At 38.0% G+C, this 18329-nt stretch overlaps 1 protein-coding gene across 1 annotated transcript; it reads right to left on the bottom strand.

Annotated features, from left to right (window-relative positions):
- Positions 1 to 3398: 3398 nt before the first annotated feature.
- LOC127081669 (uncharacterized) lies at positions 3399 to 4094 on the bottom strand. The gene has a single exon (XM_051021899.1). The coding sequence runs from the start codon at positions 4092 to 4094 to the stop codon at positions 3399 to 3401; it is 696 nt and encodes a 231-aa protein (XP_050877856.1).
- Between the last annotated feature and the right edge of the window lie 14235 nt (positions 4095 to 18329).

The raw sequence follows: 18329 nt of genomic DNA, 5'->3' as shown, positions 1-18329 counted from the left end.
TAAATCTGTTCGAATTTTACTTGCTATTGATGCATATCATGATTATGAAATATGGAAGATGGATGTCAAGACTTCTTTCCTTAATGGGAATCTTCTTGAGGATGTGTACATGACACAACCTAAAGGATTTGACATACCAGAAGAAGCCCAAAAGATATGTAAGTTACAAAGATCAATCTATGGATTGAAGCAAGCTTCCAACAGCTGGAATCTTCGTTTTGATGAAACAGTAAAACAATATGGATTCATCAAGAATGAAGATGAGCCTTGTGTATACAAGAAGGTTAGTGGGAGCATGATCGTCTTCCTGGTATTATATGTAGATGACATATTACTCATTGGAAATGATGTCCCTACCCTGCAACATGTAATGTCTTGGTTGGGGAAATGCTTTTCTATGGAGGACCTAGGCTAAGCAACCTATATATTAGGAATTAGGATCTATATAGATGGATCACAAAAACTGTTTGGCCTAAGTCAGAGTACATACATAGACAAAATGCTGAGACGTTTTAATATGCATGAAGAAAGGATTCATACCTATGCAACATGGCTTGTGTATATCAAAAACACAATCCCCTTCAACTAAGGAAGAAAGGGATCGCATGAATAAGATTCCATATGCATCTGCAATAGGATCTATCATGTATGCCATGTTATGTACTCGATCAGATGTCTCATATGCTTTAAGTGCAACGAGTAGGTACCAATCTAATCCCGGTGATGTCCATTGGGTAGCTGTCAAGAATATCCTTAAGTATTTGAGAAGGACTAAGGACTCATTCTTGATATATGAAGGTCAGGAAGAGCTTGCTGTAATTGGATACACCGATGCTAGCTTCTAGACAGATAAGGATGACTTTAGATCCCAATATGGTTATGTGTTTTGCTTAAACGGTGGCATTGTGAGCTGGAAAAGTTCAAAGCAAGATATAATTACTGATTCTACAACCGATGCCGAGTATATTGATGCCTCAAGTGCAACAAAGGAAGTTGTTTGGATCAAAAAGTTCATTAGTGAACTTGGCATAGTTCCTAGCATTGTGGATCCCATTGATTTCTATTGTGATAATAATGGTGCTACCGCACAAGCTAAGGAGCCTAGATCTCACCAAAGATCCAAACACATACTTAGGTGTTATCACCTCATTCGAGAGATAATAGATAGAGGAGATGTAAAAATATGCAGAGTACCTACACTTGACAATATTGCTAACCCACTGAAAAGCCTCTTACGCAGCAGAAGCATGATGGCCATACTAGATCTATGAGCATTAGGAGTATGCCTGATTGGCTCTAGTGCTAGTGGGAGATTGTTGGGGTAAGCCCTAGAGGCCAATACTTTTGGTACTTGTATCAAATTATTTATTAATAATAAAAGGCTTTTTCCTTATTATGTTTGTTTAATAAAGTCCATAGAATAGTTAGTCCGTTTAATGTATCAAGTGTGACTTAATCATGAGATCCCATTAAACATAAGGACATTATTCTTAAAGTATCCGTAGTCGAGCTTTGTTGTAAAGTGGGATAACATTAAAGCATTAAGACTATTATGTATATAGACTGATGATCACATCTCATGGATCATGGATAAGGAGTTATCAAGTCTTAAACATAGGTATGAATATTAAGAGTAATATTTATACTAGATTGACCCGCTATGAGAACACTATATAGAATGTTATGCAAAGTGTCATAAGTTATTCTCATGGTGATAGTGGTGTATACCACCCTTTGACCTGAAACCACTATGGACCCTAGATGTAGAGTCTAGTGCCTTATTGTTGATCAAACGTTGTTCGTAACTGGATGACCATAAAGACAATTGATGGGTACTCCACGAAGCATGTTGAGGGACATGAGTGACCTAGATGGAATTTGTCAATCTTTCATAACAAGATAAATGTCTACGGGCCCAATATTGAACATGACAAGATTGACACGGTCTATGCCTTGTGTTCAATATAGACATAGGGGAAAAAGGGTAATTATACACATAAGTATTATCATAAAAGGATTTGTCAGATCACATGACATTTTCGTGTCTTGGGTAGCAGTGATGTGTTGCTAGATACCGCTCACTGTTCATTATGTTAAATACGTGATTTAATATAATTGCTAATGTCACGAAAACCTACAGGGTCATACACAAAAGGACAGAATGATGAGAGATAGAGTAAATAAGGAACACCGTAAGGTACGGTGAACTTAAGTGAATTGTAGAACATCGTAAGGTACGATGTACTTAAGTAGAATACAAAATATGGTAAGGTACCATGCACTTAAGTGATTTTGACATATCATAAGATATGGGCCACATACACTTAAGTGGGCTTTTTAGCTTGTAGCCCATACAAGTGGTTCTATAAATAGAACCCTTGTGCAGAAGCATTTGTGGAGTTGCAATTTCGTTTCTCTCTCTCTCTCTCTCTCACTCAAAGCCTTCATTCGTATCAGCTAGCACTGAGACTGAAGCAATTCGTTCGTATGGACTGAGTAGAGGCGTTGTCACCATTCAACGTTCATGATCACTCCTTAGATCTGCATCAAAGGTTTCAATCGCCACAAGAGGTAATGATTCTATCATTGATCATGCTCATTTGTAAGGATCACTAAAGGAGAAAATTTTTATTTTCCGTTGTGTTTTGGATCGCTATTCTCCTTCAGGGTGGGTCCACAACTATACCACCACTAGAAATCACATGCCCCCCAAAACTCACCTCTCGCAACAAAAACTCACATTTCGATAACTTTGCATACAACTTCTTCTTTTTCAACACCCGTAGTACATTATGAAGATGTCCAACATGGTCTTCATCTGATTTATAATACACAAGAATGTCATTAATAAACACCACTATGAATTGATCCAAATAGGGATGGAAGATCCTATTCATGTACTCCATAAACGCGCCAGGAGCATTAGACACACTGAACGACATCACCGAGTACTCATAGTGACTATATCGTATCCTAAATGAAGTCTTCGGGATATCTTCATCCTTCACTCAAATATGATGATAACTCGACCTTAAGTAAATTTTACTAAAGACACAGGAACCTACTAACTGATCCATAAGATCATCAATCCTTGGAAGAGGATACTTATTCTTGATGGTGACCTTAATCAGTTGATGATAATCAACACATAATCTCATATTGGCATTCTTCTTCTTTACTAGTAACATAGGAGCTCCCCAAGGTGATACACTTGGTATGACAAATTTCTTATCAAGTAGATCTTCAATTTGACTCTTCAGCTCGATCAACTCTGCTAGAGATGTTCTATATGGTGCCATCGACACAGGTCAAGTACCGGGTACTAAATCTATGGTGAACTCAACTTTTCTTTATGGCGGTAAATCAGTAATATCATCAGGGAACATGTATGGGAATTCCTATACTATAGGCAGATCTTTCAACGTCGCTTTACCCTCAACTTGCAAGGAAGCAAACATTGCAAACACCTGAGCTTCATCCTTCATGAATTCTTCAACCTGTCTCGAAGAAATAAAATGCATAATTTTCTCTTCTATAAACTCAGGAAACAACACAATCTTGTTATAGTGGTTGATATACATAGGGTTGAACTCTAGCCAGTTCATACTCAAGATAATATCAAGTTGACTCAATGGTAAGCAAACTAGGTCGGCGCTAAAGTCCCTACCATATATTATCAACAAACACTTCAAACAAACTAAAGAAGTAGTTACCGACCCATTTGCTGGAGTATTGATAACCATGTTACCATTCATAGCAGATACCATAAGACCTAATCTCTTCACATGATCAATAGATATAAAGGAATAATTTGCACCAGTATCAATGATAGTAATTAAAGGAATGTTATTAATGAAACAAGTACCTAAAACCAGATTATCAGATTTGGAGGCCTCCACACCACTGAGAGCAAACATTTTCTCACCATATTTCACATCTTGAGTCTTCTTAGGCTTATGACACTGTGTGCTAATATGACTAGCGTTTCCATAATTGAAACAAGTGACCGTAACATTCTTGCATTCATTAGCCCTATGCCCTTCCTTGCCACACTTGAAGCAAATCAATGTAGAACACTGTAGCGGTAAATTCATGATCATCAAGCTATGGATAAGCTAGAGATAAAATAACAAGAGTCGCCACCGCGCTTTTATTGTTTCCAAGGGAAAAGAGAAAAAGTACGAACAAAAACCAAAAGTAAGAAGTTTTCAAATCAAAACTAATAAAATGTCAGAGATTACAGGTAAGGGGGTTGGTTACATAGAGGGAATGTGTTAGCACCCAAAGTGTCCTAGGTACTCCTAGGGAGCCCTTTTTGTGTGAATATGTACTTGGTATAAAGTGATGTTTACAAACAAATAGAATGGGGGGATGAGAAAAGAATTCATTAATTATATTTTTGTGTTTGACAAAACCTTCGGTCTTGTGCCTACGTACCAACATAAAAATGAGGGGTCAAAACCTCGTAGTTCATGATACAAATTTCAAAGTGGATGCATTGCTTTTAACAAAAATTAAGTTTGAAAGGCACAAAGGCCTAAAAATGGTTTGAATGAGTTAGTTATTTTTGGCTTTTAGAAAGTTTAAGTCAAGTATGGTTAAGTTTATTTACAAGTTTGATTTAAGAAAGGAAATTTGAAAATGCAATGGCATAAGGCCAAAGTTTCTATCTTTTTTTGCAAAAGTGGTCAAAGTTTAGAACAAGATAAGTTCAATCAAAGAAGATTTTGAAAAAGGAGGGAGATATTTTGAAATTAAAGAAATGAGGAGAAGATGAAGAGACTATCCTATGTATAAAATTAAAAGTTTAAAGCTGAAAAGATCTGACCAAATAGGTAGCAATCCAATAGACAACAATGTCAATAGAAACTCAGAATTCCCTTGGACTTTTAGAATCAAGCAACACACAAATGCACAATTATATCATCTTGAAGAGAAAAGGCATCAAATAAATATAGCCACATCCAAACTTATCCATTCCATGATCTTCTTCAAAATAACCCTTATAATAGATGAATTCCACAAGTCACAGGTTCAAAATAACAGCTTCACAATGATCATGTTTCATATGAACTCAGAAGGATCTTGAATGATGTATCAGATGAAGTTTCAAATTGTAAGCACTTGGTTTCTTCAACAAGTTGGCATTGGCCAAGTCCTTTAGCATAGGAATGTTGCCTAAGTTCTAAGTCCATTTGTCAAAGATCAAGCCAACAGTCCACACAAACAAACAAAGTATACACAAACAAAATATACCACACCATATGGTCCAAATGGACAAAGTGAAAATTACATTAACATAAACAAATAGAATGATATGAACAATGGCAAATGAATAAAAGCAAAAATTAAATGGCATTAAAGTAAAGGGCTTGAAATTAAAAGTTAGTAGTTAATAGGTTAGAAGTTAGTGTTGTTTTATTGTTGCTTTTTAATTTGAAGTCGTTCTTTGGAGAACACTCAACCCACTTATCACAAGCATGGATCCTTGAACCAAGACATCTTCCAAAGGAAGGAAAAAAGGCCAAGTTTCCACACAATACCATGAAAGAGGGGAGACTTACAATCTTGCTAACTAGAATGCTATGCCTTTTGTGTCACAAATTTAGCGCTATGTTAAGCAATCGTAATTGGACTTATGTAGAAGTCACAACTATTTGAGGTCGGGCAATAAAATTTTGGTGTTAATGCATGTTAGAGACATAGTATAATGGACTATGCTCATGAAACATACCACACTTAAAAAAATATTCAAATTAAAAATACTAAAATAAGGCATTTAAATTAAATATGGTTTGTCCAATTCCTAAAACCTCATCAAAACACTAAAGAAATGGTCATGAGATTTATCATAGGTCAAACAAGATCAAAGGACCTTGGAGAAAAAATTTCATAATTTTTGGATATTTAAAAATATTTTTAAGCAATTAAAAACAAATGAAAAATCAATTAAATCATGAAAAATATTAATAATGATTCAAAAATTAATTTTAATTCAAAATATAAAAGAGGAAAATATTTGAAATTTTTTGGTGAAACTCTCATATTTTTTGGATCAATATTAAAATTAATATCAATTAATGAAAATAAAGCAATTAAATGGAAATTCAATAAATCAGAAAAAACGTGGACCACTTGATCTCCCTCATTAATTGAGGTGGCAGATCAAGTGGCCACCAGCGCACGTTCAATGTGGTCTCTAGTCAACTGAGCATCACGCGTGGTAATTAGAAACAACGCACATGATTAAAACATTTCAGCTGGATCCTATGGCTCAGAACCATCCAGCACACCACCGGCGTCCAAGGACCGGTTGTCTTCTCCAGCGAACCTCACCAGACCGATTCAGTCATAATCATCACTAAAATTAAAAAGAAGGAAATGATTTCAAATTAAAAATGGCACTGAGTTTAAATCTAGCCTCAATTCACTCTAACTCCAAGTATATTAAGAGATACATGGAGTTGAAACTTGAGGTACATGAACTGAGTTGCTTCGATTTGGCCTCAAAGCAACTCAATCTTCTTGCCTACATTGGTAGGACTTCAGACAACCAAAGAATCAATAGAATTGAGCAAGAATTAGAGAGAATCGAAGAGATCAAAATTTATGGAAAATACCTTCAATGGAGGTCTGGACTCAACTGATTTTGCTCTTGCTTGTGCTTGATCTCACTCCAAATGCTTGCAGAAGAAGGATTAAATGCTCAAAAGATTGTGGATCCCTGGAGTTTTGAATTTCAAAACAATGGCGATTAAAACTCAGATTCAAGTGAATTTCTCAGGATTATCCTTTGCAATGTGAGGCTTAGATGTAGGGGATCAAAGCTGGCGCGAATGTGTGTCCAATGTTGAGCATATGAGGCTCTATTTATAGCTGAAACCATTGCTTTTTGCACACTTGAAATCCACTTTCCAAATTTGGTATTGATGATGCATGGGTGCATGGGCGCGCATAGGCCCATAAAATCATTGCCTTAAGTCCACAAATGAGTGTGAGATAGTCTGAATTCAACTTGGATTGAAAGACAAGTGTGTGTGAAGATTTGAAGTTTCATCCTTGCCAAGTGATGACACCATGTTCATGCCATGCGTAGCCTATGCATTCCTTGTCCAAAATGGACGAATTTGAGCTCTTTGGAAAGGTAAGATCAAGAGGAACAACTTTCATGTTCAACATTTTTTCATTTGGAGCTTGGAACATGAAGAAATTTGAGGTGGAATTTTGGAAATTTTAAAATATTGAAATTTTTTCTAAGTGTCAAGCCATATGTCTCAATATTCCACCTTGTTTAACTTTTTATATGAGCTTCAAATGAGAAACATATCTTCATAAAAGTTGTATATATTTCAGAGACCTTCAAAATGGTCACCAATTTCATGTCATTTGGATCTGAAATGATAGAGTTATGCATTTTTGAAGTTTGGAAAAATCACTTGTTCAATGGTATAGGTCAAAAGTGACCTATAATGTAGCCTCATATCACATGCTCAAAAAAGTTGAATTAAATCCAACTACAAACATAAAAGTTGAATTATACACATTTAATTTGATTGTGAAACTTGGAAATCTTTCATCTCATAAATATTGAGCAAGTTATGGCCTTGGGAAGTTGACTTTCAAATTAGGGTTTAGACAAAATGACCTATAATGTTTCAACATAGAAAATGATTTTCCAAGCAAAACTAGCTCTAGGTCTCAACATGAAAGTTATTTGGAATGTAATTTAGAGTAAGTTTTATCTTGGAATCATTTTCATATGGTGAAAATTGTAGGATATAGGGTCCAGGGAGACCCGGTTTTGATTAGATGAGTTCATTTGGCCAACCACCATCAACCAACTTGCTAACTTCCAATTCTCTTGACTTTCTTGGTTCATGGTAGATCATATATGCATAAGATGATGAATTTTGAAGTGTCCCTTGAGAATTTTGATCAATTGGTGAGATAGCTTGTTGGAGAAGTTACTCAAGATACCCAGTCAAACTAGGGTTTCCAAGGTAAATCACCCTCAAACTCTTGAAGAAAATTTGATCAATATAACATGCAGTGATCATTGGGACTCATATATGATGCTTATAACCACTCTTATATCAATCCATGGTTGTGCTCTTTGTTCATTAGGGTCTCAAACCCTTGATAGAACTTGATAGATCAATGGAGATCATGCCCTACCTACAAAAGAGTTAGGCAAATGCAAAGACAAATTTTTGGTATTTTGGTTAGTAAAATGATAGAATACAAGTATGATACAATCACAAAGTGCTTGGTGATCTCTCCCAAAACAAACCCAATGAGGGAGGGGTAAGGAGGATACCAAGGTATGATCCCAATGCTAATGCTTATGATGAAATTGCATGAGGGATCTTAGGGTCAAAATTGGGGTCTTACAGCTGCCCCTATTTAAGGACATTCTAACTAAGGAGGCGAAGGTTAAAATCTTCATGTCGACTCAGTAGAATGTGCTTAAAAACAACATAGAAACAAATTTTGGCCCCTAATGGACCTCATGATACATATGATATGAATGCAAAAGTAGATTCTTTATGGGGAAATATTGCCACAAAGGAACAAAAATCAGAGAGACCGAAGGTCCACAGGAGTATAATGAATTTCCGTAAGGAAAACTCACTGGGGAGACAAAGACTCTAGGGGATAAAGGGGTTGTGCGTAGGCCAGGTTACGACTTAAAACTACTGAGGGACTCGAGGGATTCCATACAAAATGGAGAAGACTCAGCTAGGGAAACTAACAACATCTACAGGGGATACGAGTAAATCAGGATAACACTGAAATACTTGAATCATGCAGGGAAAAGCGATTTTACTAAGGAAATGCGCACTCAACTCAATTGAGGAAGATAAACTTCAACACAGGAGGAGCAAAAATCTATTATCCACTACCTGTTACTGGGTAAGGAAATAATAAAGATCTGACAGAGAGAACATCCGTCATCGGTCAGGATGAACATATCAAGGATGACTCGCTGAGGAAACAACAGAATGGAATATTCATTATTGGTTACTGGGTAAGAATAGCCTTGCCGGGGAAAACTGCAGAAAATAGGATTTTCAACTACTAGTTACTGGGCAGAAGACCAAGGGTGAGAGTATCTGTCATCGGTTAGGATGAACATATCAAGGATAAACTCAACAGGGAAGAAAATCTGTCATCGGTTAAGATGAACATATCAAGGATAGACTTGCCTGGGATTGTCAAGGAGGATGCCCGTCATCGGTTAAGATGAACATATCAAGGATAAACCAACTGAACAAAAGGAAGGAATTACATCTATCGAATGTTGGATAGAATACCATCAAAGAGAAAATCCGTCACCGGTTAGGATGAACATATCAAGGATAGACTCTGCGAGGAGATAAAATAGGAATTACATTTATCAGTTACTGGATAGAATACCAAGAGAGAAAATCCATCACTGATTAAAGTGAAAATGTCAAGGATCAACTCTGTAGAGGGAACAAAAGCAGGATTTACAACTACCGGTTACTGGGTAGAAGACCACAAAGAGAAGAAAACCCGTCATCGGTTAGGATGAACATATCAAGGATTAACTCTCTGGGAAACAAGCAATAGGGATTACAACTACCTTTTTACTGGGTAGAATACTAAAAATGAGAATATCCATCACCGGTTAAAGTGAACATATCAAGGATAGACTCGGGCAGGGGAAAGAAAGATATCTGTCACCGGTTAGGATGAACATATAAAGGATATACTTCCTGGGGAATAGATCCACTGGGGACTCTACTGAGGAGAAAAATAAGGGTACTTTTACCGGGTATTGGGCAAGAAGTAACAAACTGCAAACTAAGAAGAATATTACCAGTTATTGGGTAATAGACTCTTAGGGGACCAAAGCATCTATCTAGGTAAGAGCCAAAAAGAAAACGGTCAATCAAGACTCAACCCAATGAGGACATAACTCAAGGGGAGTAATTCCATCCAGATAATCAACTGGGGAGGAAACTGAAATAACAATCATCCACGAGGAAGCAAACTCAGTGGGGAAAAGGAGAAAGGTTAAAGTCTTTCTGCTTAAGGGGCTGACACTCTACAATTGAAGGAGGACAGACACCAGATTTGGTATGGGGATAAAATACCGCCAAAACATAGAATAAGAATCTCAAACAAATCAAATATGAAGATGCAGGATATGCAAGTATGAAATGTATATATATATATATATATATATATATATATATATATATATATATATATATATATATATATATATATATATATAATATATATATATATATATATATATATATATATATATATGTGATGATTATGCTGACAAAACGATCACAAAGGATACAAAGGTGTCGCAAAGAATTTGAACCATCGGTACAATCCTCGGTCAATCCATAAAATATGGAGACAACTGCTGGAGAACAAAGAGATCAACATCCCAAAGGTTCAAACCTAGCCGGGGAAGGAGGAGATTTGCTGAGGACAGAACACATCAACTCTGTGGGGAATTTTAGGTCATCACCATAAAAATGGGAGACAACCCTATAGAGGCTAATCATAACAAAAGTTGCTCAAAAACCAGGAAGAAACTCTGACTGGGAGCAAGTTGAATGGCGATTGGTGGGGAAACCAATGCGATCCATTGGGGAAGATCAACCATCTCTGAAGATCAACTTTGTTGAGGAAATTCAAACTTCTTTGGGGATATACAAACTCTGTTGGGGGTGGCAGAAAATTCTGTCGAGGAAAACAACACGCCGCAGGGTATTTGAATCAGCCAACTTAGCTGGGGACAAGGAAAGAAATTCTACTGGGAATCGAACACTCCGCCGAGGAACTGAATCAACACAAACGTTTAGGGATACCCGAAGGGTTAACTGCTTGGGGAACCTCTGATGCTTCGCACTCAAGGACTTGTTATGCATTAGAATGCTGTTGATATTTCTTTCAATTGCTTTGGAAAACTCTTGCTTTTATATGTTTACGAAAAACTGATTTTGATTAAAAATTTAATTTTCAAAATGATCATAATAAAATTTAAAACTATTGGCTGAAGTAAATAAGAGTAGAAACAAATGGATAAAAAGCTCAACTTTGTTTGATAGGATGGTAGTCTGTAAATGACAAGACTCCATAGATTTTTACAAAGTTGAAAATGGTAATTTACATGGAAAAAGGGTTACATTGAATACAAATGATCCTTAATCCTTCTACCAACTCGCGATATCCACTGTGCTCTTGACCGTTGCTGGGGGTGAACTGATGTCAACCCTTGTGCTCAAACAAGCCTTCAAAACACTGAAGATCAGCAGAATGCAGTTACTTTCTATAATCCCTAATTTTTGCATAAGTTTCCCCAAGGTGGGATACTCAACTTATCGGGAAATTCTTTCTGTTTTATGTCTCTAATTTTTGCCTGGATCGTCCTTTCGGGTTTTTAATCCACTGAGACGCTCATTTTTGCCTAAGCCTTTCTTTCAGGTTTTCAACTTAGCGAGTTGTTCTTTTCTTTTTTTAGGCGAAGTATTTCTTGACTGCATCTGCATTCACAGGACGAGTGAACTCTTCACCATCCATGGTTGTAAGTATCAATGCGCCGCCTGAAAAGGCTCTCTTAACAACATATAGGCCTTCATAATTAGGAGTTCATTTTCCTCTAGAATCTAGTTTGAATGATAAAATTTTCTTGAGCACAAGGTCACCTTCTCTGAACACATGAGGTCTGACCTTCTTGTCAAAAGCTTTCTTCATCCTTTGCTGATACAATTGGCCATGACACATGGCAGTCAATCTCTTCTCTTCAATCAAATTCAGCTGATCAAACCTGGTCTGACACCATTCAGCCTCAGTCAACTTGGCTTCCATAAGCACACGCAATGAAGGAATCTCAACCTCTACGGGGAGCACTGCTTCCATACCATATACAAGAGAAAAAGGGGTTGCCCCTGTTGAAGTGCGGACGGATGTACGGTACCCATGCAAATAAAATGGGAGCATCTCATGCCAATCCTTGTATGTGACAACCATCTTCTGGATAATCTTCTTAATATTCTTGTTTGCAGCTTCAACAACCCCATTCATCTTAGGTCTGTAGGGAGAAGAATTATGATATGCAATCTTGAAGACTTTACAAAGAGCTTCCACCATATTATTATTCAAGTTTGACCTATTGTCAGTAATGATCTTGCTTGGCACACCATAACGGCATATGATCTGATTCTTGATAAACCTTACAACCTTTTGCTTGGTCACATTTGCATACGATGCCGCTTCAACCCACTTTGTGAAGTAGTCAACTGCCACCAAAATGAAACGATGTCCATTCGAAGCTTTGGGCTCAATCATCCCAATCATATCAATTCCCCACATGGAGAAGGGCCATAGGAAGGAGATAACATTCAATTGTGTCGGAGGAACATGAATCTTATCAGCATAAATTTGACACTTGTGGCACTTCTTCACAAATTTGCAACAGTCAGATTCCATTGTCAGCCAATAGTAACCTGCTCGCAACATCTTCTTCGCCATTGCATGTCCATTGGAATGAGTACCAAAGGAACCTTCATGCATTTCGGTCATCAACAAGTCTGCTTCGTGTCTATCCACGCATCTGAGCAGAACCATGTCGAAGTTTCTCTTGTACAGTATATCACCATTCAAGTAGAAATTACTAGCTAATCTTCTCAAAGTCTTCTTATCTTTCAAAGATGCCCCAGGCGGGTAAATCTGACTTTGGAGGAAACATTTGATGTCGTAATACTACGGCTTCTCGTCCTTGATCTCTTCAACAGCAAACATGTAACACCCCGATAATAATAAAATAATTATTTAAATTGAGTTAATAATTTATTTATTAATTTAATTAAATAATTGGAAATTTTATTATTATTATTATTATTGGAAAATATATATATGTTGGAAATAAGGAAAAGAGCCCATTTGGAGTAAAAAGGTTTTTACGTGAAAAACAGAGAAGCGATCGTGAAAGAGGAAAAGGGCAAAGAGACAGAGCAAGGGCTGAAGGTTGAAGAGAGAAAAGCTTGGAGCTCAAAGATTCGCCGAATTAACTCAGGTAAGGGGGGTTTATCGTCGATTAATGGGTATTATGGTATAATATGTGATGGGTAGTGATAAGCCGTTAATTTGACCCTAATTGGGATTATTGATGCTGAAGAATTATGTTGGATAAATTGTATTTAGACTGTAATTGATTCTGTGTTTGGGTTAGTTGTGAAATTCCGAACGTATAGGTTTTTACGGAATCGGAATCGGAGGTCCGGAAGTCCTCCAACGGCGGAAAATGCGGAGAATTCTGCATTCTGCCTTGTGTTAGCGCAGGAACTGCTGTTTTGCCTGCGTTAACCGGTTAACCCAGGGTGTTAACCGGTTAACACTGTTATGAATTGTGAAATTGGTGCTGTTTTGCCTGCGTTAACCGGTTAACCCAGGGCGTTAACCGGTTAACACTGTTAAGTTTTGGGCAGTGAGCGTGTTTTGCCTGCGTTAACCGGTTAACCCAGGGCGTTAACCGGTTAACACTGTTGCAGAGTGGAAAAATTGGCTTTTTAATGTTGTGTACATAATTGAGAGTTGGCCTATGTTGGCGTATGATGTAATAGGGATTATTCCCGCTGTTTTGAGCAGTATAGGTATTAGTGGAGTGTGCTAATGCTGTGTTTAATTGATTTACATGATAATGATGTGTTGATACATGTGTTGATGATGTATGATGATATGCATAATGCTATGAATGTATATATTATGCATGTATTGGTAAATGGACTGTTGTATGGCTTAGAGTGTGAGCATATGCCCATTGTGAATTGTTGTTGATGCTGCATTGCTAGATGATTAGCGTGCATAGCATAGCCTTCGGGGCTGTAGCTAATTCCCATGGTGAGGAATTAGTGAGTGAATCATTGTGGATTTGTTGTTGATGTTTGCATGCTAGATGATTAGTGTGCATAGTCTAGCCTTCGGGGCTGTAGCTAATTCCCATGGTGAGGAATTAGTGAGTGAGTCACTAGGTCTCAAATGAGTGGGACTAGTGAGCTTAGTAGCCGTATCTGGAGGGATCGGTGAGCTTGAACTATATGTTCAAGAAAAGTCGGTACCGCATGTGTGGAGTCTCATTGCATAATGTATCTATGGCGTATAATATGAATGGATGTATTCCAATATTATACGTGTGTTTGTGTTGTTATGGAGTATGATTTAAGATTATACTTGTGTTTTATGTTGGTGTTGAGTATGATGTTGAGCTGATGTGCTGTTACTGATAGTATGTTGTGATTAGGGTGATTAATGTGTTAAATTACGTAACATGACATTATATTCTATAATGCTTATTATATCGATTGAGGAACTCACCCTTACAACTATTTTTCAGGTAACGAGAAATGAGTTGAGTAGAAGCGAATGCTTGGAGTCTAGTGTAGTCTCCTTAGTGGGTCGTGCTCTGATAGATGTAACATCGGGATGGGATATTTACCTTGTTGAATAATTTACATGTGAATGTTACATGTTTTACATGATTGAGGAGATCTCTATCCGTTGCGTTTTATGCAAATGTTTATGTTCTGAATAAATAAAAGAGCATGACCGTAATATTGTTGAATATGGTGTGAATATTATGTGTGACACCCTTGAATGGCATAATTACTCTGAATTGTTATATGTTTATTATTTTTAGTTAAATATTTGGGGTATTTTAGAAGGGTGTTACATTAGTGGTATCAGAGCATAGTCGGTCGAGTCGAGTCGTAATTATTTTGTTTCCCCTGTACGGGATAGGTGTTGTGTAACCCTATCAGTACTCATTGTTTTAGTTTGTTGGGTTTTCAGAATAGAGATGGCTGGAAGAGGTAGAGATGATGCTGCGATTGCTGAGGCTCTGGGTATGCTAGCTGGAGTACTTGGAGGGAACCCGAATGTTGTGGGAATGGGAGCTGCTCGTCAACTGAGTGAGTTCCAGAAGAACAATCCTCCAATGTTCAAGGGAGCATACGATCCAGATGGCGCTCAGAAGTGGTTGAAGGAGATCGAGAGAATCTTCCGAGTAACTGAGTGTGCCGATAACCAGAAGGTCAGGTTCGGTACGCATATGCTGTCAGAAGAAGCTGATGATTGGTGGGTTGCTACCCGCACTGAGTTGGAAAATGCTGGGAATGCTGAGATCACTTGGGCTGTGTTCAGAGAGAGATTTCTGAGGAAATATTTTCCAGAGGATGTCAGAGGAAAGAAAGAGATAGAGTTCTTGGAATTGAAGCAGGGTAACAAGTCTGTTACGGAGTATGCTGCTAAGTTCACAGAACTGTCAAAGTATTATACTCCCTATAATGAGGCTGCTGGAGAATTTTCGAAATGTGTGAAGTTTGAGAACGGGTTGCGTCCCGAGATCAAACAGGCTATTGGATATCAGCGGATCAGAGTGTTTTCTGACTTGGTTGACTGTTGCAGGATTTTTGAACAGGATTCCAAAGCCAGAGCAGAGAGTTATCAACAGAGAGTTGATAGGAAAGGCAAGAATCAGAATGATCGTGGGAAACCGTATGCAGCTGGCAAAGGTTTCCAGAAGCAGAGTGGGATGAAGAGGCCTAGTGGGGGAGACTCTAGTGCCCCTGCTAAGTGTTATAGATGTGGTCGGGCCGGACATCGTGTCCATGAGTGTACCAGTGCTGAGATGAAGTGTTTCAAGTGTGGCAAAGGTGGTCATTTGGCTGCAGAGTGTCGGTTGAAGACTGTAACTTGTTTCAACTGTGGAGAGGTGGGTCATATTAGCCCACAGTGTCCTAAGCCAAAGAGAGAGAATCAGTCGGGAGGCAAGGTCTTTGCTTTATCAGGTTCTGAGACTTCTGCAGATGATCGTTTGATCCGAGGTACGTGTTATATTAATGGCTTTCCTCTTGTAGCTATTATTGACACCGGTGCTACTCATTCCTTTATATCTTTGGATTGTGTTGTGAAACTTAAGTTAGAGGTATCTAAGATGCATGGTAGTATGGTGATTGATACTCCTACAAAGGGTTCAGTGACTACTACTTCAGTTTGTTTGAATTGTCCTTTGAGTATTTTTGGTAGAGACTTTGGGATAGACCTTGTGTGTCTTCCCCTAGTGCAGATTGATGTTATCTTGGGTATGAACTGGTTGGTGTTTAACCGAGTTTCTATCAACTGTTTTGATAAGACTGTGATATTCCCTGAGTGTGAGGAAGGAAAGAGTTTGTTTCTATCAGCAAGGCGGGTGAATGAGGAAGTAGCAGATGGGGCAGAGTTGTTTATGCTGTTAGCGACTTTAGAGGCTAAAGATAAACTGGTGATTGGCGATCTAGCCGTGGTGTGTGATTTTCCTGATGTGTTTCCCGAAGAAGTGAATGAATTACCGCCAGAGCGTGAAGTTGAGTTCTCGATTGATTTGGTACCTGGTACTAGACCAATATCGATGGCTCCGTATCGTATGTCTGCTGTTGAGTTAGCTGAATTGAAGAGTCAGCTGGAAGATCTGTTGGATAAGAAGTTTATTCGTCCGAGTGTGTCACCGTGGGGTGCGCCAGTGTTATTGGTTAAGAAGAAAGAAGGTACTATGAGGTTGTGTGTGGATTACAGGCAACTGAATAAAGTGACGATCAAGAATCGGTATCCTTTGTCGAGGATTGATGATTTGATGGATCAGTTGGTTGGTGCGAGTGTGTTCAGCAAGATAGATTTGAGATCGGGATATCATCAGATACGTGTGAAAACTGAGGATATTCAGAAGACTGCTTTCAGAACAAGGTATGGACATTATGAGTATTCTGTAATGCCTTTTGGTGTGACTAATGCGCCTGGAGTATTCATGGAGTATATGAATAGAATTTTCCATCCGTACCTAGACCAGTTTGTTGTGGTGTTTATTGATGACATTTTGGTGTATTCGAAATCTGAAGAAGAGCATGCTGAGCATTTGAGAGTGGTTTTAGAAGTTCTACGAGAAAAGAAGTTATTTGCTAAACTCTCTAAATGTGAATTTTGGTTAGAAGAGGTTAGTTTTATTGGTCATGTGATTTCAAGAGGTGGTGTTGCTGTTGATCCTTCTAAGATAGAAGCGGTATCTAAGTGGGAAGCTCCGAAGTCAGTTTCTGAGATAAGGAGTTTTCTTGGACTTGCAGGGTATTATAGGAAGTTCATTGAGGGATTTTCTAAGTTGGCGTTACCGTTGACGATGTTGACTAGAAAGGGACAAGCGTTTGTTTGGGACTCGAAATGTGAAGAAGGTTTCCAAGAGTTAAAGAGAAGGTTAACTACTGCTCCTATTCTGATATTACCGAGTTCGTCGGAATCATTTGAGGTTTACTGTGATGCTTCATTGTTGGGTTTGGGTGGTGTGTTGATGCAGAATAAGCAGGTTATAGCTTATGCTTCGAGACAACTGAGGGTTCATGAGAGGAACTATCCGACACACGATCTAGAGTTGGCAGCTGTAGTGTTTGTTCTGAAGTTATGGAGGCATTACTTGTATGGATCAAGATTTGAGGTTTTCAGTGACCATAAAAGTTTAAAGTATTTGTTTGATCAGAAAGAGCTGAATATGAGACAGAGGAGATGGTTAGAATTTCTGAAGGATTATGACTTTGGTTTGAATTACCATCCGGGTAAAGCAAATGTAGTGGCTGATGCATTGAGTCGGAAATCATTACATATGTCTATGTTAATGGTTAAGGAATTGGATTTGATTGAGCAGTTTAGAGACTTGAGTTTGGTGTGTGAGAGTACTCACAATAGTGTTAAATTGGGAATGTTGAAATTAACAAGTGGTATTCTGGATGAGATCAGAGAGGGTCAGAAATCCGATGTGTTTTTGGTTGATAAGTTGACTTTAGTGAATCAAGGCCAAGGTGGTGAATTCAGAGTTGATGAGAATGGTGTTTTGAAATTTGGTAATCGGGTGTGTATTCCGGATGTTACCGAACTTAAGAAGAGTATTCTTGAAGAAGGACATCGTAGTGGTTTGAGTATTCATCCTGGAGCTACGAAGATGTATCATGATTTGAAAAAGTTATTTTGGTGGCCGGGAATGAAAAGAGAAATTGCAAGTTTTGTTTATACCTGTTTGACTTGTCAGAAGTCAAAGATTGAGCATCAGAAGCCGTCTGGGCTAATGCAACCGTTGGCTATTCCAGAGTGGAAGTGGGATAGTATCAGTATGGATTTTGTTTCTGGTTTGCCGAGGACAAATAAGAATTTTGAAGCCATTTGGGTGATTGTGGACAGGTTGACAAAATCGGCTCATTTCATTCCGATCAGAATGGATTATCCGTTAGAGAGATTAGCCGAGTTGTATATTGAGAAGATTGTAA

This window comes from Lathyrus oleraceus, chromosome 5 (genome assembly GCF_024323335.1).
Source record: "Lathyrus oleraceus cultivar Zhongwan6 chromosome 5, CAAS_Psat_ZW6_1.0, whole genome shotgun sequence".
Classification (NCBI taxonomy): Eukaryota; Viridiplantae; Streptophyta; class Magnoliopsida; order Fabales; family Fabaceae; genus Lathyrus; species Lathyrus oleraceus.
Note: the sequence above shows the minus strand (reverse complement) of the source record. Positions and strands in the feature narration are given on the sequence as shown.